Raw genomic sequence first — 27419 nt, forward strand, 5'->3', positions numbered from 1 at the left:
TTGTGAGACCGCCCACTACTGTTAAAATTACACCAGAGTTACCGACCGATCCCGCGCTTTATTCGGAAATTTATTCCAGCGCCGCATGAAATCTGGTCGGGTCCCACGACAATGCACAGGTACAGCCGCAGGAATGCTTACAGCCGAGAGGAAAAGGGAGGGGAGGAAAAGTCACGCCAGCAGGTGAAATGGGCCACAGTGAGAGAGAGAGAAATGGAGTTCACTTTCATTCCCTCAATCACAGAGAAATAGGGGCTTCTGCTGGAAGTGTCAGTGAAAAACTGTCCAGAACTCACACACACGCAGTGAAATTGTGCAGTTTCTGCGTTTTGAAGTAGTTGGCGCCTGGAGTGTTCTGGAGTAAAAACCCACCTCCCTCGCGACAGAGCGCATATGAGATAAATGACGTCAGTACATAATAATCGGTTATGATTATTACTGAACCGATACCGAATTGTCCGCATCTGCATCGCGGTGCATCGAAGAAACAATTTATTTTGACACCCCTAATATATATATATATATATATATATATATATATATATATATAATGTGTTGGGATTCATCTGATTGATAAATCACGCTAATGTAAGACCAGCCATGGTCAATCATAAGCACGTGCTCCTCTTGAAATAAGTTTATAAATAAACTTCACTTAGTATTCTTCAAAAAAAATCTGGGCATTCTCTTCAGCGTTTTGAGTGGCGACCCCTCACTGATAATGTCAGTTTGACAATATTCCTAACCATGCCCTTTTACTGTTAGTTTGCCATGAGAGAATGATTTGCAAAAGGAAAGCCCCGCCCCCTACTCAATATTCCGTCTCAGCTGGAAGCACATCATCACACTGAAACAAAAGCCTCATGCTGACTTTAACAAACCTGTAACTTGTTTAGTCCTGATTTCTCAGCACATTTCAGAGCAGAAGTAAAACAGTGATCGAGGGTCTCCATAGACTGGCACATCTCCTCCTGACAAGCAGCCATGTTCAACCACGTCTCACACTCCTGAAACACACAAAAAGAAAGTAAAAACCCTGCAACGGATGATTCGGAAGCATTTGAGGGCGTAACAGGGTTTGTTACCTCTTTAGGGTTTCCCTTCCTCAGCTGTAATTCTTGTCTGTAATGCTCCACGGCCTTGTGATGCTGTCGCAAGTCTGTGTAAGTGGCCGCCAGAGACACGTGAATGACGGCTAACTCACGAGCAGGTTTCGCTAAAGCTTCTGCACACGCCAGCTAATGCACAAACACATGACCAGAGCACTTTAAATACACTCACAATACATCAATATATAATACATGCCTAAATACATATTTCAGGATTTCCACGCTTTCATGAACAGCAGATTCAAGGACTTTTTAAAGCACCATTAATTTTAAATCAAGCCCCTTTGTAATTCATACCCCAGCATATGTACACTTCACATTTAACCTACACTTAATATTTACATTTTCTTTCATTTACATCATCATTCATTCACTTTCCTTCGGCTTAGTCCCAATTTCAGAGGTAGCCACAGTGGAATGAACCGCCAACTATTCCAGTATATGTTTTACAAAGCAGATGCCCTTCCAGCTGCAACCCAGTACTGGGAAACACCCATACATGCTTTTTTAACCACACAAACATACATTTCAGCCAATTTAGTTTACCCAATTCACCTCTACCACATGTCTTTGGACTGTGGGAGAAACCGGAGCACCTGGAGGAAACTCACGCCAACACGGGGAGAACATGCAAACTCCACACAGAAATGCCAACTGGTCCAGCCGGGACTTAAACCAGCGACCTCTCTGCTGTGAAGTGACAGTGCTAACCACTGAGCCACCATGCCACCCTTTTTAGAAATTGACCATTTAAAAAAAATCATGTTCAAAGAACTTGAATAAAATGTCTTGAATTCAATTCTGTTGATATTCAAATGCAGTTTCTGCAACATTAATAAAATGTGCATTATTTGTCAGTGTTACTGTGCAAGATTTAAATTTAAGATGTTTAATTTAAGAATTCCTCAATTTTTTTTCATCCTGTTTTTGACATTTGAGTACAATTGTTGAAATAAAACCATAAACAAATTGAATTTCAAATTTAACTCAAGCACTATCAAGGACCCGGGTTTGTTTTTAAGCACTTTCCAGGTCTTGAATCCATATGCCTGAAATTCAAGTACTTTCAAGTACTTTCAAGTAAAGTGGTAACCCTGATTTTTTGGAATAATAATTTTTTTTATTACTGTTTTTATTATTACTATTAATATTATATTTTGTAAATACAATCAATTATTTTATTCTGCACAGCAATGCTGCTTTATTTAATGCATTTTATGTAGAAATACAGTAAAAAGGAGTGTAATATTGTATACATTCTTTTAAATTTTTTATTTGTACATAATTTCATATGCGATTTATCCTGTGATGCAGTTTCAGCATGAATTCTCCATTTCATGATCCTTCAGAAGTCCTTTTAATAAATCATTTATTATATTCAAACTATAAAACAGCATGTTTTTAATATTTATAAATGTATATTATTTTTTAAATGAAATATACCACTCAAAAGTGTTTTTTTTTTACATAAAAATAATACTTTTATTAAACAAGGATGCATTCAATTGTTTTCAAGGGACTGTACATGTATTTATAATGCAAAACAGCATATTTTTATTTTAAAAATGCTGTTCTTTTGAATATTTTATACATCAAAGAATCCGGAAAAAATATTTGAGCTTTTCTACTGAAACACTAACCAGCAAAAACATTTCCAACATTGATAATAAGAATAAGAATTTATGGGCAGTAGAGCAATATTTTTTAAATAATTGATCATTAAATTAAAACTTATTGGACTGTGTGATGCATAAAAGCCAAGTAATGAGGCAGACAATTCAGCTTTGCCATAATAAGAATAACTTATATTATATTTTGCTATCAACATTTCAAAAATAAAAACCTAATAAATAAAATATATTTTTTTAAATGTTACTGAACTCTCAACCATATAAATTAATCATTGATGAGCACATAAATCAAACATCATTGCAAGCCCCAGTGTACAAAAAAAAAAGGAAAACATTTAAATCCACAAAGAAAACCACTCAAAATATGGCTGCGATACAATTTTTTGAAGCACTGTGGATAGTCTTACTTGAGTCTGATACGCTTCCAGAGCTTTGCTATAGCAGCCCACTTTACAGTACAGATCTCCCAACTGCTCCGACAGATCCAAAGCTTCATGGGAAAACTTCTGGGTGACTTCTGCTGCTGTCTGCTCCAGCTGACATCCTCTGATGGCTGCAAATACACACTCTTCATCAAGTCAAGTCGAACTTTACTGTCATTGCACTACATGTACTACATAACGTGGAATAAAATGTTATGACTTGCAGGACCACGGTGCTACATAAATAAACAATCATAAATATGAACACAACACTGGATGTAAGAGCAATTTTTAAACATATACACATAACTATACATATACTGTAAATCCTATACACATAAGCTAAGACAGACTATACAAGTGCTTTGTGTAAAACAGAAGCAATATTGTGCAACATTTTGTGCAAAAGAGATTTTAAAGGTTGAAAAATTAAGTAGTGCAACATTTTTGACATTCATTCACAAGTAAACCTTACTGAGTCCTTATTGGATGGATTTTTTAACAGAAGTGTCCGCTACATACAGAGTAGGGATGTACCAGATAAAGGTCAATCCGTATTGATCACAACACATGGTTTTTTACTTGTACATTAATCCTAAATTTGTAACGATCACAGAGAGATTGTCATTGAAATTACATGTACGAAAGCATTTTGGCTTTACTGTATAATATAAAGATGACAGAAGAAGTTAAATGCACCTAAATGTTTTCTTAGGTTATTAAAGGTGTTTTCTATCACTATGGGCTCTATTTTGATGATCTATGCACAAAGTCCAAAGCGCAGGGCGCAAACGCATTAAGGTCGTGTCAGAATCCACTTTTGCTATTTTAAGGACGAAAAAATCCTCTTTGCACCACGGCGCATGGTCTAACATTATATGTTGTTTTGAGAATGAACCAATCAGAGTCTCATCTCCCATTCTCTTTAAGAGTCAGTTGCATCGCGCCATGGTGCATTTGCTATTTACATGACGGACTTTGTAAGTGGAAAAACTGAGCGCTTCACTAGCAATAAAACAGTTAAACAGAGCATCTACAGCGCAAGAATGAGAGATGAGCCTCCTCATTATTTACTTTCACTTTCGCTCTCGTGGATAGGGAAACGTGTTGTACGCACAGACATTTATTAGTTCATAAATAATCAATTTAGATTGTTAAGCGCAAAGATTTGTTTCAAAACTATTTCTAAATTCAGTTATAATTTCGAACGAATAACTGAACAATAATAACGAAGTGTGGTCAAACAACTGATTTGGAATATCCAAATACACATGCTATGGCCCATATGGTCTAAAACCTGACAGGTGGGCAAATCTAAGCTTGTTTTTAATAAAACAAATATAAATATGCATATAATAAATAATACTACTAATAGTGACATTATATAAAAGCAAATTGTCATGAATAAACTGAAAAAGCCCCCCGAGATGAAGGCATGAAAGTATGGATTTTATATTTAGGCTAGAAAATTATATTTTTGTAATATTTTAATCCTTTATATTTATACCCTATATATATCCTTATTATATCCTATATATATCCTTAATATATCCTTATTATATCCTATATATATATCCTTATTATTTTAATTCTTTTTCATTTGTAAAGATATTTTCATATTGCTGTACACCCTGTGTGTGTTACGCAATGTGTAAGCGAGGCGCATAACTAACAAGCTCTGCGCTGGACAATAGACCAGCTTTGATTTGGTCTATTGAACAGTCTATTTAAGTTCCTCAAAATAGCAATGCGCCTCAACACACTTCCTTTTTTAGATCAGAACGCCTATGGGCGCACATATGAGCGCTAATGCATTTGCTATTTAAACAGCTGTCAAACAAAATGTCAAAACGATTCTTGCGCCAAGCTGAAACTAGCAAACAAAAATTGCGTCGCACCTTGCGCCGAGTGTACGATAGGGCCCTAAATGTTTAGCATGCATTAATGCATTCAGTGTAAAGATCCACAATTAATCATTAAACGAACAGGATCTCCATTTAAACACCCACCTAACCTAAATTATAAATGATGATTTGCATGTTTATTAATTCTTAAGTTTTGACACTTTTCAGTTAGTTGCAAAGAATCTAAATGACACAGAAGTACTGTGGAAAATGGGTTGCATGATTCTAGCTAAAATGAGAATCACGTTTTTTTTTTCTTAAAATCAAGATCACGATTTTCTCACGATTCTGTGGATGTAAAATAAAGGTTAATACAAGTACTTTATTTCTCAAACATATGGTAAAACAACAATAATAATATCATGTGTAGGTCTACTGTTGGTTAAAACGCTCTATTTTGCATAGATTTGAATGGTGGACTTGAATAGACTTTAAATATGCCCTGGTTGTTAAAGCACAGCAAAGATATTACATCAGAAAACAACTATTCATAATTCTGAAAAGTTGAATTATTATATTTGAGACATATGCTTGCAATCTGTCATTGACCACATTATTATACCATTTTTTCCACTGGTTAAATCAGACATTTGCCAATATCAGATTCCCTCTTGCATTATATTCAACATTTTATAGCCTATAGTAGCTAGTACTGACACTGTTTAACGGTTAACAGTAATTTATTCTCATGCACAACACTTTGTGTTCGCTATGAAAGAAAAAACATCAAAATTGTCGTAATCATAACTCTAAAATGCAATATGATCGATGTGCCCACCTTTGGTTTTACTTTCACTGCCGAGTGCGGTTCATGTCATGGCTGCCGTCACTTTGAGGAAAAAAAACATACAGGCGAATCATACTTCCCGCGCGGCTTCCAAACAATTGCTCTACGCAACAATCTGAACGTTATTTACAACTTTATTACCGGTTATTCACAGGCTATGCAGGTTCTGTTCACTAAAGTAGAGATCATTCACAGCGCACGTCCTCTGTAGTAAACATAGCTCACGGTCAGCTGGCGTGTGATTTCACGGTTGCAAATACATCATTACATGAAGACAGAAATTACATTTTTGGGTGAATTATTCCTTATGAATACAGTATGTGACTCTTTTAACACCATTTGGAGGTGTCCATGTGCAGAGCAATGTTTATAAAACAATGTGAAGACTTGTGCGACCGCATATATGCTTCTCTCCTGAACTTGAAAATATAGTTGGCTCAATCGTCGAAATTCTAGATTAAGATCGAGATCACGAGCTCACAATTTTTTCAATTAATTGTGCGGCGCCACTGGGATAACAGTTTATAATTCTGATATAAACAACAAAAATCTTTAAACTGTAAAGATTAAAATCACCGTTTAACGCAACTAGACACTGTTGCATTTCCATTGTTTATCCAATAGGTGGCGACAAACAACCATAAAAAAATATGTCATTGAATTGTTCTGCAAAAATGATAGGTCTAGTAATGAAACATGAAGTTTTACGAGTGAATTATTGAATTATTAATTGAAAATGACACTAAATTATAATTATGACGTGTTGTACTAAATAATAAAGTTAGATTAATACATTTATCATTATCAGCAACTGTGAAGATCTTTTTTTTTAATAATTTTTCTCTCGGGGTTTTCACCTTTAATGTACAGGACAGTAGAGAGTAAAGACAGGAAAGTGTGGGGAGCAGAGAGAGGGGAAGGATCGGCATATGACCACGAGGCAGGAATCGAACTCGGGTCGCCATGAGCACCGGAGTGCATGTGTCAATGCACTAACCACTACACAACTGACGCTGGTCCTAAATTCTGGTTGCTAAAACCATAGTCCTCCCTTTTTTGGGAAAATGGTCTGATCTGTAACTCAAAAACTGAAGTGTGAAACGAACCGTGAGATATGTGATCCATTACACCACTAACAGATAGAAGAGTGTTTCTACGAGTGGTTTATCAAGCCCACTTACCAGCGTGAGGCAGGGCTTTACAAACCACCTGTAGAAACACTCCTCTCTCTATCAGACAGACTGTCAGCTAACACTGTTACTATAGTGCTTTGATTTAGCATTTTACAACTGCAAGCTCTCCATCAAGCTCAGACAGATCAGCGTTCAGATTTAAGCTCTGCAGCTTTAAGAGATAAACCACTGTTAGATCTCATGATCTGCTCAAATCTGTCCACTGATGCTGAGTGTCGCTCACAGATCTTCTTAATCTCACCGTGTCTGAAATCTTTCTTGACAGCCTCGCGATCAGAAGGCTGCTGGGAGCCCAGACAGAAAGCTTTCTTCAGAGAACGCCGTGCGGCAGCAAAGTCACCAAGATGAAGCAAAATCTAAACACGGACATAACAGAGAATAAAAACACATTAAGGGAGGACACTGCAGGTACATGGCTCTCTTTTTTTCATCCTATTGCATCTAAACAGTTTGAGTATATAGATTTCAATTCAAGCTCTTAATCTACACTTCAGCAGTATTAGTATTATTATATTAGTATTTATTATGTGACTTATATATAATATTTATTTATCCATTCTAAAGATTTTTACCAAAAGGTTATGTTTATACGTAATTTGCCAGATTATATAAACCATTTTATTTGAAAAAAGGTGATTATTTTTACTTTTATTAGTAGAACATTTAACTTGAATATGTCAAACAGAAACAAGAATTTGCATCTAACGTTCAGATTTTCATGCAAAAATTGTATGCAAATGAATGCAGATTTTATTATATAATGGCTCATTTGCATAACTAAACATAACATTTTATAAATCCAATAACATCATAATACAAGAACATTTTTGCAATTTTTAAATGTCATGAATCAACTAAATACAAATTTTCATAGGACTATTTTTTGCAATTCTTAAACACAATCAATCAACTAAATGCAAAACTTTTTTGTATTGTAAAGTTGTTGTAATTCTTTACGTAATTAATCAACTGTGGAAGAATGGTGATAACACTTAGTTCACTTTTTACCCAATTCAATTCAAGTCAAGTTTCCTTTAATTTGCCTTTGTTTAACTTTTATTTCACAGAATGTGTCAAAGAAAGCAGCTTTACATGGATGAAAATAAAAATATAAAAAGTCATTACAATATTTCTGTTTATTTATTTATTTATTTATTTATTTATTTATTTATTTATATATATAGTTCAAAACTCATTCAGTTCAATTTAATCTATTCACCTAAAGTGTGAACAGGAGAAGTATATTGCCCAAGATGTTGATATTTTAAAACGCTGAAAGATACACGCCCATAACACAAGACCCCGCTCCTTCACTAGTAACTAGACACGCTCCTTACTGTTTATTGGCTGCAAGTGTGATTAAAGTACAAATGAAATCAAAACTAACCATATGATTTCGTTTGCTCACATTGCTAGTTTTCTGGTTCATCTATGCATGTCATTAAGGAAAAAAAAAAAGGTTTGCCCTTCTAACCTTTAATTGAAATCTGAAAATTATGACTGTCTGAGGTTTGGGCGTGGCTAACATACTTAACCACGTCCCTCCAACTGTCAGTTTTGACAACAAACAGAAATGGTGAGGAGAAGGAGGAGGAGTCTGATAGGTTGTAATAACTCTCTGCAAATCCCTATTCCCGATATTTCTGAATGAAATGCCTACTTTACAACATCCAATAAGCTCACAGTACTGAGAAAAAAACAAGCCACAGCCACTGTTTACTCATTTAATATTCCATTTCTCTAGGAACTGCGTCACAATATGAAAAAAAAAAAATACGGTCGCAGCTTCCAGTTCATGCGGACTTTAAGTGTTTTGCATTTAAAGAGGCAGGACTGCTGATCAACACAGCCTGCTGTTTAGAGATGTGGATTGATTCTCACCTTGCCGATGCTATGGAAGCATTCGCTCTCACTGAACTTGTCCTTCATTTTACGAGCACATTCTTTGGACTGCTCGAAACAGCGCATGGCACGCGAATGTTGCCCATTTCGAAAGTGAATGCTGCCCAGGTTGAAGTTGGCGCGATACAGATCTTCTAAAAGGTTGTTCTTCCTGAAAGAAAATAGGTCAGATATAATATTCAATATTCAAAAAGACAGATACAGTTGAAGTCAGAATTATTAGCCCTCCTGAATTATTAGCCCTCCTCTATATTTTTTTCCCAATTTCTGTTTAACGGAAAGAAGATTTGTTCAACATATTTCTAAACAATAGTTTAATAACTCATCTCTAATAATTGATTTATTTTATCTTTGCCATGATGACAGTACATAATATGTGACTAGGTATTTTTCAAGACACTAGTATTCAGCTTAAAGTGACATTTAAAGGCTTAACTAGGTTAATTAGGCAGGCTAGGGTAATTAGGCAAGGCAAATTGTATAATGATGGTTTGTTCTGTAGACCAGTGTTGTAGGTTTGTTCTGTAGACCAGTGTTTCCCAACCCTGTTCCTGGAGGCACACCAACAGTACATATTTTGGATGTCTCCATTATCTGACCCATTCATGTCAGGTTTTGGAGTCTCTTCTGATGTTATGATAAGATGATTCAGGTGTGTTTGATTAGGGAGAGGTTAAAAATGTGGACTGTTGGTGTGCCTTCAGGAACAGGGTTGGGAAACACTGCTGTAGACAATATAAAAAAATGCTTAAGGAGGCTTATAAAATTGACCTTAAAATTGGTTTAAACTCCTTTGATGAGTAAATCTTCATATTTGGGTGTACTATCCCTTTAATATTAAATGCTAAAATAACCTAAACACTGGACCAGCAACAGTGCTCAATTCTAGACCAGTAGTTTCCTACTCTGAGATGTAGATGCTCTGTCGTATGAGTTCACTGCAGCGCTGCGGCTCCTTCATGCCATCATACACACAGCCCAGATTGAGCAGCAGACGAGCCTTCATTTCACTGATCTCTCGAGGGGAGACAGTACCTGCAGAAACACATCACATGGAGGAAGAGAGACGGTTGTACAGTAAACAAACAGATAAGCACACTGCATACGAGCAATTATATTTCACTTCAAATGCATACACCTACAGTTGAAGTGAAAATTATTGGCTCTTCTGTGAATTTTTTTTGTGTCTTTTTCAAATATTTCCCAAATGATGTTTAACATGTTTCATTTTTCACAGTATTTACTATTATATTTTTTCTTCTGGAGAAAGTCTTATTTGTTTTATTTCAGCAAAAATAAAAGTATTTAAATTTTTTTTTAAACATCATTTTAAGGTCAAAATTAAGCAATAAGGTCTGCACCAGTGGTGTAGTGATTAGTGCGTCGACACATGCACTCCAGTGCTCACGGCGACCCGAGTTCGATTCCAGCCTCATGGTCCTATGCCAACCTTCCCCTCTCTCTGCTCCCCATGCTTTCCTGTCAATACTCTACACTTTCCTATCCATTAAAGGTGAAACCCCCGCAAAAAAAATTAAAATAAATTAAGCAATATTTTTTTTCGATTGTCTACAGAACAAACCATCATTATACAATGACTTACATAATTACCCTAACTTGCCTAATTAACCTAGTTAAGCCCTTAATTGTCACTTTAAGCTGAATACTAGTATCCTGAAAAAATATCTGGTAAAATATTATTTACTGTCATCATGACAAAGATAAAATAAATCAGTTATTAGAAATGAGTTATTAAAACTATTATGTTTAGAAATGTGTTGAACAAATTTGTTCGTTAAACATATTGGGGGAAAAAAATAAACAGGGGGGTGAATAATTCAGGAGGAATAACTATATGTATATTATAAGTGCACTGATCCAAAATATTAATTTAAACGCAAATATAGTTTTTAAGGATACTTATAAAATCGTCGTGCCCTACTGGTTTTTTTTTTTTCCTTCACTTCGTCAATTAGTGAAGATTTTTTCCTCTCCGCTGTCACCACTGACCTGCTCATATCGGGACTTGTGGAGCTGCGCATCGATGGATTTGCTCTTCAGTATTTGAACTTTCAGCAGTGAAATTTAAACCACACTGAACTGAACTAAACTGAACTGCAACTCTGAAATCTGAACTTTACATTTAGCCATTTAGCAGACGCTTTTATCCAAAGCGACTTACAAATGAGGACAAGGAAGCAATTTACAAAACTATAAGAGCAGCAGTGAACAAGTGCTATAGACAAGTTTCAGGTGTGTAAAGTCTAAGAAGCAAAGCAATAGTAATGTTTTTTTGTTTTGTTTTTTTGAGAGAGAGAGAGAGTACAGTTAGTGGTATAGCCAGAGAGGCAGTTACAGATTAGGAAGGAAAGTGGAGACTAAACAGTTGAGTTTTTAGTCGTTTCTTGAAGACAGCAAGTGACTCTGCCTTTACTAACGCTATATAAATAAACATGAATTGAAAATGAGACTAAGTTCTTTTTCTTCTGAGTAATACATCACTTTGAAGAGATTTTTAATTTTTCCAGACACTCATAAAATGTTTTGTATGTGTGTAGTCATGAATGTTTTCTACCGCTGCTACATTTGAGTTTAGCCTTAATAAACAGTCTTGCTGTCGATTAAGTGTGTCTGCTCATAAACATTAAAGTCTTTTCAATCTGTTTACCATTACGTTCAGAAATGCGTTGAAATAATCTTCTCTTCGTTAAACAGAAATTGGGGGAAAAAAATACAGGGGGGCTAATAATTCAGGAGGGCTAATAATTCTGACTTCAACTGTATGTCCAATAATGCATCGCCTGAATTATGGGAGTAACTTCTGGTAAACTGTAAACAATGAGTGAATTGTTAAAAAAAACTAGATACAGCATGTTGTCATTATTCCTCACGTAATTCATCCATCGAATATTAAAAATTAATAATCGAAGATTAACAAATTACTGTCTGCACACTATGCATGACCTCATAACGGGACGTTCTGCGGCAATATTCCGGATGTATATTAAATATTAATGTACTCTACGAAATAAAAAGTCTGAAGGATAAAAATCTGGAGGAACAAAACACAGGGAAACTCTTCGGCCACAGATTTGCTTGTGATACTAATGTCATGTTAAAATACCAAGCGTAATGTCATTTTCGTGACGGTTAAAAACAAAGCACAAAGCAAAACATGCTTCTCAATCAGTGCCATATGATTGATATATGTACAGTTGAAGTCAGAATTATTAGCCCCCGTTTATTTTTTTCCTCAATTTCTGTTTAATGGAGAATTTTTTTTTCCTCAACACATTTCTAAACAATAGTTTTAATAACTCATCTCTAATAACTGATTTATTTTACCTTTGCCATGATGACATTACATAATATTTGACTAGATATTTTTCAAGACACTTCTATACAGCTTAAAGTGACATTAAAAGGCTTAACTAGGTTATCTAGGCAGGTTAGGGTAATTAGGCAAGTTATTGTATAATGATAGTTTGTTCTGTAGACTATCGAAAAAAAACAGCTTAAAGGGGCTAATAATTTTGAGCTTAAAATGGATTTTAAAAAAATTAAAAACTGCTTTTATTCTAGCCGAAATAAAACAAATAATAACTTCAATATGGCCAAGAGTAAAACCCCCATACATATTTCAATATATATATATGGGTTACTGAAGAGTAAACATATTGTTTAGAAAGATTAGCTTTGTTTTTTGAATGGAAGTTCCCTAAACAGGAAGTTCAAGCCATAATTTAAAAAGCATTAGTCACATGCTGAAGAATTAGGATATTGCTCAGTCTTTAACCTTCAAGGCGTTCATCTACGATTGCCAGACTCTTCTTGAATGCATCTTCAGCATGTTTCAAACTGTTCGCTGATTGGTCGGAATCAAACAGAAACAGGTATGTTCGTCCAATAGTGGCCAGAGCCCTCTGTTCTTCTGCTGCATCATGGACTGATCGAGCTAGATTCAGATGAAGCCTCTGGTGCTGAAAGAGAAAGAGTACGTCAGAATGACAAATCAATCAGCGATGAAAAGTAAGAAATTACAAATACTCAAATGACTATAATTGATCATTTTCAAGTGTCGTCAAGCCATTAGGGGAACACGCCCCTGGCGGGCATAACATTATTATCTCCTACTGACAGGCAAAGTCACAGGCTGAGTGAAAAACCAGATAATTGTTGTGCAATAACCACTAACCAGCGAGGAGACACACCTGAGCTTTGCTTCTACAGAATTCCTTCAAAGAAAGAACCAGAAATGGATGTGCTGAATGGTAGCATCATCTACCCATAACAATCAATGGGACCTAACATTATAACTGTCAGTGCGTTTGTATGCTTTTTATACACAGGCATGTGATAAGCCAATGACAAAAAAGACGAGACCCCCGAGACGAGACAACATTACTAAGGTCACTATTAAACTGCTAAACATTTAAACTGATAAAACAAAGAATGAAACTTAAATTGTGTGGCTAATAACAAATATTTATATAAAGAATATTACTTTTTATTATTATTATTTATATTATTTAAAAACACACACACACACACACACACACACACACACACACAAATAAATAAATAAATAAATAAATAAAATACATATTGTTAATAACGACCTCTAGATATTTATGTGTCCACAATTTCAATGTCCAAACCTTTAATATTTGTTATGCTGGGGGTGGGAGAAGCCTTCCTTTAATCTATCACCATGTCTTTTGTTTTATTTACATTCAACTGGAGAGAAAATCTATCACACCTGGAAGTAAATTCTTCTACAACAGGACCATGCCCCAAATCCTGATCGTGGAGGACACTCACACTAACCGAATCACCAGCATATGTTATGATATGACAGTTCCCGTACATACTCCGACAATCATTAGTATACATGATGAACAGGAGAGGTGAGAGCCAACAACCTTGAGGGGACCCAGTGGAACATTACTGAAAGTCAGAAAGAGCACCATTGACTCTGACACACTGCAGACGTCCTTCTAAAAAAATCCAGAGTCCATCTACAAATGTTCAAATCCAATTTAAAAAGAGAAATTAATTTCTCAACCAAAAAATGTGGCTTCATAGTATTGTACTGTGTACTAACTCTAGTGTACCAATACATCCCTAGTAAATATAGATTTCCAAACCTTCAGAGCAGCTTCGATGTTTCCCAGTTCTGCATAGCACTCTCCAATCTTTCTGTTTGCCACAGCAGATCCAATCACATCGTGCAAAATCTCAGACAGCGCTAATTCCTGCCGATGCTCTTCGATAGCAGCTCGATAGTCACCTGAAGAAACACGAGTCTGGCTGATTACCTCATAATACATTCATTCATAATAATAATGAACATAACCATCAGGATGATAGTTCACAGAGCAACTCCTCTTTGGATTTGGGTTAAGAGTCCGGACTAATGTTATTAAAGGGAAAGTTTGGAGAAAAATCCTTAGTTTTATGATGCTTATGTGCAAGAAAAAAGTACACAAATACACTTCACTGAACACGTACACATAGACGTCGCCTATATACTGTATAACTGCAGGTTAATTATGTTTATATATATATATATATATATATATATATATATATATATATATATATATATATATAACTTTTATAATTTATTTTATTAACTGTTAAAAGCTAATTAGTGACTAGTTAATTAGTTATTAATAACTAATAAAGTTATGGTAACTCATAACCTTAACTTTTTCTGATTTTGACTGTAACGCAATGAAGTGCACCTTTGCAAAGCTGCTTTCAAACAATACCTATTATGAAAAGCGCTATACAAATAAACTTGAATTGAACTGAATTGTTGCATCTACCTATTGCAATTTGCATTTATGCATAATGTATGAGTTTAGAAATAGATTCATATGGGTCTGTGTGTAAAACACTTTTGTGTGAGGATAAAGCATTAGAATATAAATGCATTGGAGTCTGTATTTTCCCAAGAGAAAACACACACATCTGTTAGAAAATGACCTCGAGACTTGCCACGGTTAGAAAAAACGTTTAACCACAGATGGCATCTGCCGAAAGAGGAGAGAGATAATGGTGGCACGCAGATGAGAACATCTAAGCAGTAAAACATGTTTTGATATGGTCTCAGAAACTAAGAATTTGCGTCATTGGTCTGGATGAGACCAGTTGCAGTCAAAGAACTGCAGTTTTAAGTTTTAATTGTGGAGACTCTGAGAAGCGGGGAAGCAACTCAAGATAAGAACACAGGTGCAAATGAAGAAAACATGTAAGAATGCTGGGTTCAGAATGCTTGGGCAAACTCTTGATCAACTGTCTCTTGCTGCTGGTCTTGCTGTAGCAACAAAACACTTAATCTTGATACTTGGAAGATCCTATCTTTATTTATTAATTTATTTATTTATTTTACTTGGAAGAAACTTACACCCACCAGCCACTTTATTGGATACACCTTTTAGTACCGGGTTGGACCCCTTTTGCCTTCAGAACTGCCTTAATCCTTTATAGATTCAACAAGGTACTGGAAATATTCCTCAGAGATTTTGGTCCATATTGACATGATAGCATCACGCAGTTGCTGCAGATTTGTCGGCTGCACATCCATGATGCCAATCTCCCATTCCAACACATCCCAAACGTGCTCTATTGGATTGAGATCTGGTGACTGTGGAGGCCATTTGAGTGCAGTGAATTTATTGTCATGTTTAAGAAAACAGTCGGAGATTATTCGCAATTTATGACATGGCGCGTTATCCTGCTGGATGTAGACATTAGAAGATGGACAAAATGTGGTCATGAAGGGATGGACAACAATTCTCAGGTAGGCTGTGATGTTCACACAACACTCTATTGGTACTAATGGGCCCAAAATGTGCCAAGAAAATATCCCCCACACCATTACACCACCATCACCAGCCTGAACTCTTGATACAAAGCAGGATGGATCCATGCTTTTATGTTGTGGACGCCAAATTCTGACCCTACCATGTTGCAGCAGAAATAGAGACTCATCTGATCAGGCAACATTTTTCCAATCTTCTATTGTCCAATTTTGATGAGCCTGTGTGAATTGTAGTCTCAGTTTCCTGTTCTTAGCTGACAGGAGTGGCACCCGGTGTGGTCTTCTGCTGCTGTAGCCCATCCACCTCAAGGTTCGACATGTTGTGTGTTCAGAGAAGCTCTTCTGCATACCTCAGTTGTAACGAGTGGTTATTTGGCTTACTGTTGCCTTTCTATCAGCTGGAACCAGTCTGGCCATTCTCCTCTGACCTCTGGCATCAACAAGGTATTTGCGCCCACAGAACTGCCGCTCACTGGATATTTTCTCTTTTTCAGACTATTCTCTGTAAACCCTAGAGATGGTTGTGCATGAAAATCCCAGTAGATCAGCAGTTTCTGAAATACCCAGACCAGCCCGTCTGGCACCAACAACTATGCCACGTTTAAAGTCACTTAAAGCACCTTTCTTTCTCATTCTGATGCTCGGATTGAACTGCAGCAGATTGTCTTGACCATGTCTAAATGCCTAAATGCATTGAATTGCTGCCATGTGATTGGCTGATTACAAATTTCCGTTAACAAGCAGTTGGAAAGGTGTACATTCTTCTGTTGAACACAAAGAAAGATATACTGAATAACAAAAGAAAAATAAAAGCAGTAGTATTTTTGTTCCTATGCATGTCAATGGCTATTTTCCCTGAACATTCTTCAGAGTATCTTATTTTGTGTTCAACAGAAAAAAAACAAATCATGCAAGCTTGGAAACATTTGAGTTTGAGAAAATGATGAGGAAATTTTCATTACAGGGGAAACTGTGCCTTTAAATGTACTAAGTGCTTGATGCTTAAGTCCATTTTACCTGTTTTAGCGTAAACCTCCCCCAGTTGATTGCACAAACTGGCTTCTTCTTTCAGGTTATTGCTGCTTTGGGCTTTACTCTTGGCCTTCTGCAGTTCTGCAAACACACGAAGAGATGAATGTAGCTTATGTGGTCATGCCAATAAACAGTTCTACTATTTATATATATTTTCTTAAAAATAGACCTATTCACAATAATGATGTATTTTGCTAAACTATAATATTATATAGGGGTGACACGGTGGCTCAGTGGTTAGCACTGTCTCCTCACAGCAAGAAGGTCACTGGTTTGACTCCCAGCTGGGCCAGTTGGCATTTCTGTGTGGAGTTTGCATGTTCTCCCCATGTTGGTGTGGGTTTCCTCCGGGTGCTCTGGTTTCCCCCACAGTGCAAAGACATGTGCTATAGGTGAATTGAATAAGCTAAATTGGCTGTAGTGCATGTGTTTGAATGAGTGTTTATGAGGGTTTCCCAGTACTGGGTTGCAGCTGGAAGGGCATCCGCTGTGTAAAACATGTGCAGGATAAGTTGGTGGTTCATTCCGCTGTGGCGACCCCTGATGAATAAAGGGACTAAGCCGAAGGAAAATGAATGAATAATAGTATATAACTATAAATTAAATTGAGACATGTTAAGAAATCTATTTACTCTATTCACACTTAGTGTACAAAGTATTACTAATTACTGAGTAATTATCTTTTTACATCTTTATACTTTTCATGCTCTCCTTTAGACAACTATATTTTGTCCATTTTTATTTCATTAAGTTATAAGGTTTAAATTCATCACTAATAATTTTATACATTTAATAAATTCATTTTATTTAATAAATAAATATTACGCTCAACATTTCTTCAGATTCCTGCAAATTAGAGATTACATATTTAAGAACACCACACTTACTTCTAAATACTCATTTACAGTAATTGAGAAAATTCTATTAAATCCCCTAAACAAAAACTGATTTCTTTTTTCTACAAGGCTCTGTCCTCTTATAACACTATCTGTAACTCCCATCTCAAATCAATCTGGGGAAAAGAGTTTGGGGTGGATATTTTGGAAGAAGAAAGGGAGATGGTTTGGTCTCTACCCAATAAGCTTTCAGTTTGCAATAGGGCCAGAGCCAGTCAACTCAGGATCCTCCATAGAATTCATATTACACCTCAATTAAGACATAAATTCAATGCAATCCACTCACCTCTATGCCTTAAATGCAAATCAAATATAGGGGATTATATTCATTGCATATGGGACTGTCAGGTGATTTAGGCCTATTGGAGCAGAATCGTAGCCCAAATAAACAACATTTTTGGTCTGGACATAGATATAAACCCTCTGTCCCTTCTCCTGGGTTTTCCTTGCAAACTAATTAGGAAGAAGTATGAAAAACGACTGTTCTGCCTGTTAACTTTTGCTGCCAGGAAGAACATTCTGATGTCATGGATCAATGATAAGCCCCCTTCCATCAAAGGATGGCATTCAATAACTCAAGAGATTATTCCCCTGGAATACTTAACATGCCACTCCACAACTGATATATTTATTCGCACTTGGACACCATATCTGGCCAATATATACCTTGCTTTATGTGACATTTTGAAACTCAGAATGACATAATGTCCGTATAGTCATTCATTCATGTGTATTCTGTTTTCATCAAACTTCTCACTCGTCCTGCCATATTGTAATATTTGTAACATAATAGTTTATGGCTTAGGCCTTATGTATATTTTAGTATATGCAGTTATGTTTTGTGTCAGGCATTTTATGTTGTGTTTGTAGTTTTGTTTTGTGTATGCCTAAAAAAAATAAAAATAAAATAAAAACATGTTCAAAAAATAAATAAATTAATAAATATTACGCTAATAAACACAGAATATAAAAGATATAAATATAAAACTTACAAATATTTATAAATGCGTACATAGTTTACGCATACGCAATTTGTCACGTTACATTTTTAATTTTTAAAAACATTTTATTTTAACTGAATTATTGCCGTTATATTCACATATGCCCTATAGAAAATAAAGAAAAAATATAACATTAAATAAGTACTTAAATTAAAAATATATTATATATAGACAAAAAATCCAACTGACATAACGTTATGTGTAAACAAACATACAAACAAAATGTGTGGATGTTGTGGGTTACATTAAAATTCATATTTTTCACTAGTACTTGCAATAATATGGCCATAAAACACAGATATTAAACTGATCTTTAAAAAAAACACAATAAAAAATATTGACGATTATATAAATTACAACTTACGTTTGATCTCTTTTGTGGACGTCATCCTGTCCACTTTCAGCAGGATCACTACAGGAGTTCACCACAAATTTACGCGCATCTAATGACTGATAAACACTACGCCCGCGCGCAAAAATGTAGTGCTATAACAAACCTCCTTATTGATCTCTTCACATCGGGATTTAAAAGCTGATCAGTACTTTTGATCGTCTTTTTTCATGAGTTAATTCTTTCAAAGCGGCGCGCCAAAGTTCTGGTTGCGGAAACATTGGGAGATGCTGATTGGTCAGTGAAGGCGGCGTCAGCAGGCTCCCATAATGCTCTTGCTAATAGTGTCAACATCGAGAAGCCATCTTGAGAAGGACTCCGTATCTCGGTTTCTCAGAGAAATGATAAATTTCCATATGGCGGTAAATAACACATTATTAGGTTAGAAATATATTATTGTTCTTTTAATGACCAATATCCCCATATAGTTTATTAGATACCATTATTATAATGCCTAAAATACATTTATTTTGATAATAACAGGTGTTGTTATTAATGAAGTGAACTATCCCCTGATAGTGTTTTCTCGAAGACACAGACTAGAAAGTAATGTTTTAAGCGTATTTGGATTCGATTTATTAAATAATAAATAAACCCAATGGTGTTTTTCGGTCAAAAATGGTGGACTTTATTAGTAAAAGGTCGTAAAAATACAAAAAAGCAGGGGTAAAACTGAACGACGGGGTTTCAATCTTTTAGATACCAAGGTCAATAATGCAGTTGCAAAATTAACTCAAAAATGATGTCAAAACACATGTATGTTTCTTAAATTATCAATACCAGAGGGTTATATTTATTAAAAGGCTTTGTGTGTGTGTGTGTGTGTGTGTGTGTGTGTAATGATAGCACTGACTTTGAACAGCTTGGAAATTTATTAAACACTTTGAAAAGCCAAGCCATCACAATTATTCACAATACTGTATCTGGATCATCATCCTTGTTGCATTGACCTTTGCTAAGTTATTGCACATTTTAATAATTCAAAAACCTGCATTTTTTAAAGTTCATGAGCTTATTTATGCATAAGTGGGGAAAAAAGCCTGTAAGTGTGCTTCCCAATAAAAAGTGTAAAACAAAACCACAGATTCACATATTGTCGCATTGGCAATAAATATCTGTTATACAAACAACTGCACAATTTGGGTTTATTATCACAATGTTTTCATTAAAGAAAAAAAGAAATCTCATTGAGAGTCCAGCACAATGTGGTGGGCATAAGAAAGACACTGCTGGTGAGGGTCATAGTTCACATTTTGATTCAAAGTCACTTGCTCGTGTGAAAGTACGATTGATTCAGTGAAACTGTGGCATGCTTGGCATTAATAGGTTCATGTGGCTGAAAAATCCTCTAGATTGATTAAGCCAGCTGGATTTTATTCTCATGATGATGATGATGATCTTGGTTCTTCACTTCCAGATGTTGGATTCAGCTGATCCAGCAGCTCCAGGAAAAGCGAAACCCGCTGCATGAGTGGAACAGACTTTTCGGCCCGTAAGAGACGAGAATAGACGTTCTTGTAGACCTTAACCTGCTCCTCTTCTTTACCACTGCATAGGAAAACAATACATCACAGAGTAAGTGCATGTGATAATACGCTATAAATTAGAGATGCCCAAACTAGAGCATTGACAAGAGAGGAAGAATGATGGGGATGGTTTAGAGATTGTCATTTCAAAATCTAATGAAACTTTTGCTTTATTATTAATTAATTACTTATTATTACTTGTTTTATTATTAAAAGCTAGCTGAAATTAAATGTTTCCATTAAATGGTGTAAATTAATCAGATTTAGTTTACCCGACAGATAGAGGACAAATCAAGGCAAATGCAGATTCTGCTTGACTAGTGTATTCAGCATTGAATTCATCTGTGTTATAAATTTGATTGTTTATGCATTTATTGCAATAAGTTATCATTTTAAATGTTATACTGCATTAGCTAATACAATGTAAAGTAATGTTTTCCATTTAAATCTTATGAAATAATTACCCATGAAATTACCCATGGCAACTTTAATGTAATATAGTTTGGTATAATTACGTTCGGCCCACCGCTCTCAATGATATATGGTATTTTTATAATATATGTATCTGGTATAGGGGTGACGCAGTGGCGCAGTAGGTAGTGTTCTCCCTGCATTCGCGTGGGTTTCCTCCGGGTGCTCCGGTTTCCCCCACAGTCCAAAGACATGTGGTACAGGTGAATTGGGAAGGCTAAATTGTCCGTAGTGTGTGAGTGAGTGTATGGATGTTTCCCAGAGATAGGTTGCGGCTGGAAGGGCATCCGCTGCGTAAAACGTGCTGGATAAGTTGGCGGTTCATTCCGCTGTGGCAACCCCAGATTATTAAAGGGACTAAGCCGAAAAGAAAATGAATGAATGAATATATCTGGTATGTATTATATTTACAGTTTAACTTTTTTTTACAGACTTTTTCAGTTGTTGTTTTTAACTAAAGAAAAAAGCTAAATAAAAAAACAGTGCTTTCTGGAATGAAGGTTATTAGAAATAGAATATTTAAAAACAGTATAATAAATTTTAAGGCGGCATGGTGGCTCAGTGGGTAGCACTGTTGCCTCACAGCAAGAAGGTCGATGGTTCGAGTCCCGGTTGGGTCAGTTGGTGTTTCTGTGTGGAGTTTGCATGTTCTCCTTGTGTTCGTGTAGGTTTCCTCAGGGTGCTCTGGTTTCCCCCAAAGTCCTAACACATGTGCTATAGGTGAATTGAATAAGCTAAATTGACCATAGTGTATGTATGTGTGTGAATGCCAAAGTGTATGGATGTTTCCCAGTGCTGGGTTGCCGCTGGAAGGGCATCCGCTGTGGCGACCCCTGATTAATAATGGGACTAAGTGAATAAATTAATATAAAATGAATAAATGAATATTTAATTTTATTTCACTTAAAGATGCAGTATGTGGGATTGTACCACTAGGTATTACAGTCCAAATTCAAAATATTGGAGAGCATTCTATTCTTTTTACACTCGATGACGACTTAATACATTACGCAAGTTGCCAGATTGTTGAAACCAACAGGAGTGAGTGTGCCTGATAATCAAAGCCAGACAGAATCTGCAGACATTTATTGCTATTTCTGCTGAGAATTATGTAAAAAAATATGCAGATTTATGCTATGTATTTTTGGAAGTATCATAACTAAAAACATAATATATAACATGATATAAATAATACCTTTTTACATTTTTTTTAATGTTTACAATGCAAATCTTATTAAGTCCACTTATTTGGTAAATTTTTTCATGTAATATATCAACTACAAGACAGAAAATATTACTTTACAAACTGTATTGTAAATAAATCATATGAACATTTTAATATTAGTCAATTTTAGGGAAATTATTTTAAAAACTGAATAAATATAAATGTTTACACATTTACACAAGTGAATAATTAGACTCAATGATGGGCCAAAAATCTGCGGATTTCTGCACACGGAGATTCCGTGTGGGCCTACTGATGACTGAGCCTGACACTTTAAGCTGCTCAGCTATTTTTTGGGGTATATTTGTATTATTTACTAATTAAAAACCACCTCATGTGACAACATGCGTCAATTCTGAATCTGCATCTCATTTTGGAGGCTGCTACGGTCGTCCGGAGGTCGCATTTTTGACCAGGCCCGCGTATATTAAGATAGCCTTCATGACTGAAATTAAACATGCAGTGTTTTCCAGCAAGGCAACCAGGAGTGCCAAAATATAACTGGGTAAGCTGGCAGTGGCCGGTGATACACAGAGCAAAACAAAGGCAGACATTCTCCAACAGAATGCACATTTTTCTAAGGAGAATAACTGACTTTTGCATTGTTTTTCAGATCAACAAATATATTCACTTAGAATGTTTCTTAAATATCTGCAAACATATTATGGTACTTTTATGCTTTAGAAAAGTCAAGTTTTAGTATCTCATACCTGAGTTTTCGTTTGCTTGCAGAGCTGAGTTTAATCACTTGCAGTAACAGGAAGGAGAAACTGGGCTCGAAGATGCCAATTAACTTCACCACCTCTTCTGTGTTCAGCTCAGAGGAAGAGGAACTTTCTGAACCATCATGGACTTCTTCAGGTTTGTCTTCAGCTGTCGTTGTCTGTCAACATACCCCTCACCATTATTGTCATTATTTTTATTAAGAAAACAACAATTTTAATGATAATGATAAAATAATGAGAAATTTAATGTAATAATCTTATCATTTAATGCACTTCAATCCAAGGGACTAACAAATAAGAAATAATGATGATGATAAAAATAGTAATATAATAATCTTATTATAGAACATATATTTAATCCAAAGAAATTTAGAGCTAAAATAATAATAATAGCTATAATAAATATGAACTATATCATATTCTTAATTTAAGACACTTTAATACAAGGTAAAATAGATGAAAAATAACATAAATAATATAATAATAATTTTCTAATAGTATTATAACATAAATAAGCAGTATATATGTATGTACATTTTCTTGTTGCTCCAGCAGCTCTTTATGAATGAGTCTGAACGCATGTCGTGTTTCACACATGATCTCCAGAGCTCCTGTCAGAGTCTTCAGTTTCACAGCACTGCTGTTCTGACCTGAAACGCAAAAACACATCATATTACATCCAGCTCGTGTGCCACCATCAAGTCATACTGAGCTTTATTGTCATTCAGCTACATGTGTGGACATAAAGTGGAGCAAAATATTGTCTCTCAGGACAACAGCGCTACATAAATAAACAACATAATCATGAATATAAACAACACTTCATGTAAAAGCAAAGTTTTTTAAACCTATACATATCTAATATACCAGTAATCTACAGTAACTATACATATACTGTACATAGTTAACTACACACATGACTTAAGACATACTATACAAGTACCTAATGTAAAACACAAACAATATTGTGGAACATTTTGTGCAAAAGAGGTATTTAAGGTTGAGAAAGTAAGTAGTGCCTCATGATTTGTGGTACATTCACAAGTAATCATTGTTTTCCTCATTGAGTTCTTGTATGATGGAGTTTAAGAGAAATGTTTGGTGCATATATACACTTTTATGGTTGTTTCCACTGTCAAAAGGTACTAAAAAGCTAACCGTACTGTACCACTTTTTGGGTACCCTTTCCAAAGGGTACCTAGCACAACAAAAGGGTACCAAAAGGCAGAGCGAGACGTGCAGCTGAACACTATTGGTTTACAAACAAACGTCACTAGTGCGTGCACAAGCCAGGAGAATGAGAACAAAGGAAGCACCATTTTTAAATACATAGTCGAGACATTACACCGTAATAATATATACATATAATAACGAGCCATGGTCGACCAGAGTTCAAACAAACCTTGTCGTCGTCTTGATGAACAGCCACAAAGCCAAGAAGAGCAGCTGAATCCATCGTATGTCTTGTTGTTTATGCTGTCTGAAAGCGCGAGTGGTTTCACTTTCTCTAGAGAGCTCTCATGCGCTCGCCACGCATCTATCTTTGAAATAACAAACTTCTTGAGCTCATGATAATAACATGCGTGTGATTGAAGTCCTTCTGACATCCTTTCAGAAATGGACAAATGCTGAGTGAAGCACGAAAAAACAAAGGAGAAGCCGGAAAAAACAGCAGCAAATGATTCTTTCAGCAACCTAAAACATGAACAAACTGCCATGTTTAACTATTATCTTCACCTTTTGGACTATTATGAGCTCGGAATGACGGAATTACTCTCTAACAGAGGCTACATGAGCTGCTGAAGATTAAAGATGCAGATGAGAGGTTTGCATTGACCGTAGGCTATATTTTGTGTGTTGTTTTTTTTTAACCCAAACAAGGACTAAATGTCTGTTGTGTGTAGTTTATCTGTAGTTGGTAACATATCGGAGACTGTAAGGGTCTGTATGTGTTCATATATGTTGCATTTATTTATTTATTTTGTATAATTGCAGACGTTACAGTAGGCTGTTTCGCACTGTCATTGATCTGCACTGATCTGTTTCTACCGGTGGTCAATTGCTTATACCTCTCACTGCTTATATTTGTGTGGTGTGTGTTTGTTTCTCACCTGCCATGGTAAACTCAGCAAAGGCCACTCTCTCCAGAAGTGTGCGGAGCAATTCACACGGAGCATCACTCAGATTCACAAAGAGACGCACGGCTTTACTGTAATGCTGCTCTGCCAGAGCTTTGTGCTGCTTACGATCACTCTCATCTCCAACCTAACGCGGAGAAAAAAGGAGAGGAAAAACACATGTGAGAACAAGTTAAAGTGGTTTGGAAATGAGAAATGAGCTTGATCTTTTGACACATTAGAGGTCAATGAGTCCGCAGAATCTGTCTGGCCCTGCTCATTAGTCTAAAAACACCTTATACTGAAGCTTATCTGGTTAATGGGCACTTTAAACTTAAGAGTGCACACTGTAGGTCCAACATAGCCTTCGCACAATCACATACCCTACACCAGGCATGACCAACCCTGTTCCTGGAGATCAACATTCCTACAGATTTCAGTTGCAACCCATATCAAACACACCTGCCTGTAATTATCAAGTGCTGTTCAGGTCCTAATTAATTGGTTCAGGTGTGTTTGATCAGGGTTGGAGCTGAACTTTGCAGGAAGGTCGATCTTCAGGAACAGGGTTGAGCACCACTGCCCTACACTGTACCCCAACACAAACCTCTCAAAAGGTCTCCAAAGTAGGATAAACAAGTACTATAGAAGTCAATGGTTACAGTTTTTTTAAGCTTTCTTCAAAACATCTTTTGTGTTTAAAGAGCTCATATTATGGGTTTTTGAAAATGCCCTTCCATGTAGTGTGTCACACAGCTCTAAGTGAAGTGAAATATCCAGCTAAGGCTTAAATCTGTAAGTGTACAGTGTTTAAAACTATTGATTCATCTATAAAAGAGTCGACTCATAGTGCTTCAAACGAGTCGTCTTGATAACGAGTCATTAGGTGTTTCGTGATGACGCAGCTACGAAACACAAGTAGTTGGGCGCGCAAACCCGGGAGATTTGAAACCTGCGACCTCGCCCACTAACAGAAAAAAAAAGTCACACACACACACAGACAGACACCGGTCGAATGAAGTCACGCTGTGCAGATGGATATTATGGACAGTCTAATCAAAGATGAAACATCAGCAATATAGCCCAGCCTAGAGCAGTTCTGAGTGCTTCTGAAAACTATATGCTTACAAAGAAGACTTCATCAGTTTGTTAAAGGAAGGATCAGTGAAGACTGTCAGAACATGGATCAGTGGATCATGAATCAGTTTCTACCCCCATTTCACAAGTGTAAGTACGTGCGATTAAAATTATTGCCTCGTTTACTCTAGCTTGCAAATTATGTATTTATTGCTCCTCTATGGACGCGCAGGCCCTGTGTGTGTGTGTGTGTGTGTGAAAAGAGCAAGAAGACTGTGACCGCGTAGATCTCCTCGCCAGTTCTTGGACTTTTTGCTCAATAAAATAGTTAGTCGTTAGTATTTTCTAGTCCATCGTCTGTATTTACATTCACCCACTGGCAGCCAAAATCCACTATGAAGCGTGTATGCACTGTGACTACTTTTATATTGTAGATTAGCAGCTGGGCATTTCACTCTGTCTCACGCTGAAGCCTTGTCCGTGTCGACCAATCGCAGCAGGCTGTCATCGGTCCAATCAGCGCAGATTAGCTTCGCGCTGAGGACGGGTTTGGGTACAAATGAATCGCTGAACGAATCATATGAGAGTCGCTGGGATAATTAGGTAAAAATAATGCAGATTATAAGACCATCAAAGTGTTTTTTGACCTTGCATGCATATTAGACTGTTGTTGGAGACCCTTACAACCTAAATATGACCCTATTTCATGTATAATATGGGCTCTTTAACAGAAGAAAGAATATTAAAAGGGTTAGTAAATGATGACAGAGTTTTCATTTTTGGGTGAACACTCCTTTTAAATGTATTTACAGCAGCATTTATGAAGTACAGGCTGTCCTGTCAAACTTTAGAACAAAATCATACCATTATATTACATTAACCTCTCAGAACAGAATTAAGAAAATAAAAAGGCAGTTCATGGCCCCTTTAATTCTTATTGATAACATAATAAGTATGTAGACATTCCTCTATACACACATGTGCTGATGTACCTGGTTGCGGTAGCAGCTGTGGTACATTGAAGCTAGTCTGTGATGGATTGTGGCTGCTCTGTACTGGTAGAGAGGCTGGCGAGCGGACTCCGTCTGCAGGTCACAGTATCTCAGAGACTTCATCATGGTCTCGGTCACTTCCCTCTCGATCTGAAACAAGTTACACGCATGTGGATCTTTTCTTTTCAG

At 36.2% G+C, this 27419-nt stretch overlaps 2 protein-coding genes across 2 annotated transcripts in view; both read right to left on the reverse strand.

Moving 5' to 3' along the window:
• tonsl (tonsoku-like, DNA repair protein) overlaps nt 1–19300 on the reverse strand; it is a 49005-nt gene extending 29705 nt beyond the window's left edge. Inside the window, exons 1-10 of the mRNA XM_056476399.1 lie at nt 19071–19300; nt 16795–16890; nt 14096–14238; nt 12745–12928; nt 9854–9983; nt 8928–9099; nt 7288–7402; nt 3148–3293; nt 1086–1238; nt 882–1007 (exon numbers count right to left, since the gene is read on the reverse strand). Of these exons, the coding sequence (XP_056332374.1) occupies nt 882–1007; nt 1086–1238; nt 3148–3293; nt 7288–7402; nt 8928–9099; nt 9854–9983; nt 12745–12928; nt 14096–14238; nt 16795–16890; nt 19071–19095 (1290 nt within the window). The 5' untranslated portion in view covers nt 19096–19300. The remainder of the gene's footprint in view (nt 1–881; nt 1008–1085; nt 1239–3147; nt 3294–7287; nt 7403–8927; nt 9100–9853; nt 9984–12744; nt 12929–14095; nt 14239–16794; nt 16891–19070) is intronic.
• Nucleotides 19301–19725: 425 nt separating this feature from the next.
• Nucleotides 19726–27419, reverse strand: part of edrf1 (erythroid differentiation regulatory factor 1) — a 40702-nt gene continuing 33008 nt past the window's right edge. The window contains exons 21-25 of the mRNA XM_056476921.1: nt 27231–27380; nt 25156–25309; nt 23579–23694; nt 23030–23202; nt 19726–20645 (exon numbers count right to left, since the gene is read on the reverse strand). Of these exons, the coding sequence (XP_056332896.1) occupies nt 20477–20645; nt 23030–23202; nt 23579–23694; nt 25156–25309; nt 27231–27380 (762 nt within the window). The 3' untranslated portion in view covers nt 19726–20476. The remainder of the gene's footprint in view (nt 20646–23029; nt 23203–23578; nt 23695–25155; nt 25310–27230; nt 27381–27419) is intronic.

The sequence above is a fragment of the Danio aesculapii genome, chromosome 17 (assembly GCF_903798145.1).
Source record: "Danio aesculapii chromosome 17, fDanAes4.1, whole genome shotgun sequence".
Taxonomy (NCBI): Eukaryota; Metazoa; Chordata; class Actinopteri; order Cypriniformes; family Danionidae; genus Danio; species Danio aesculapii.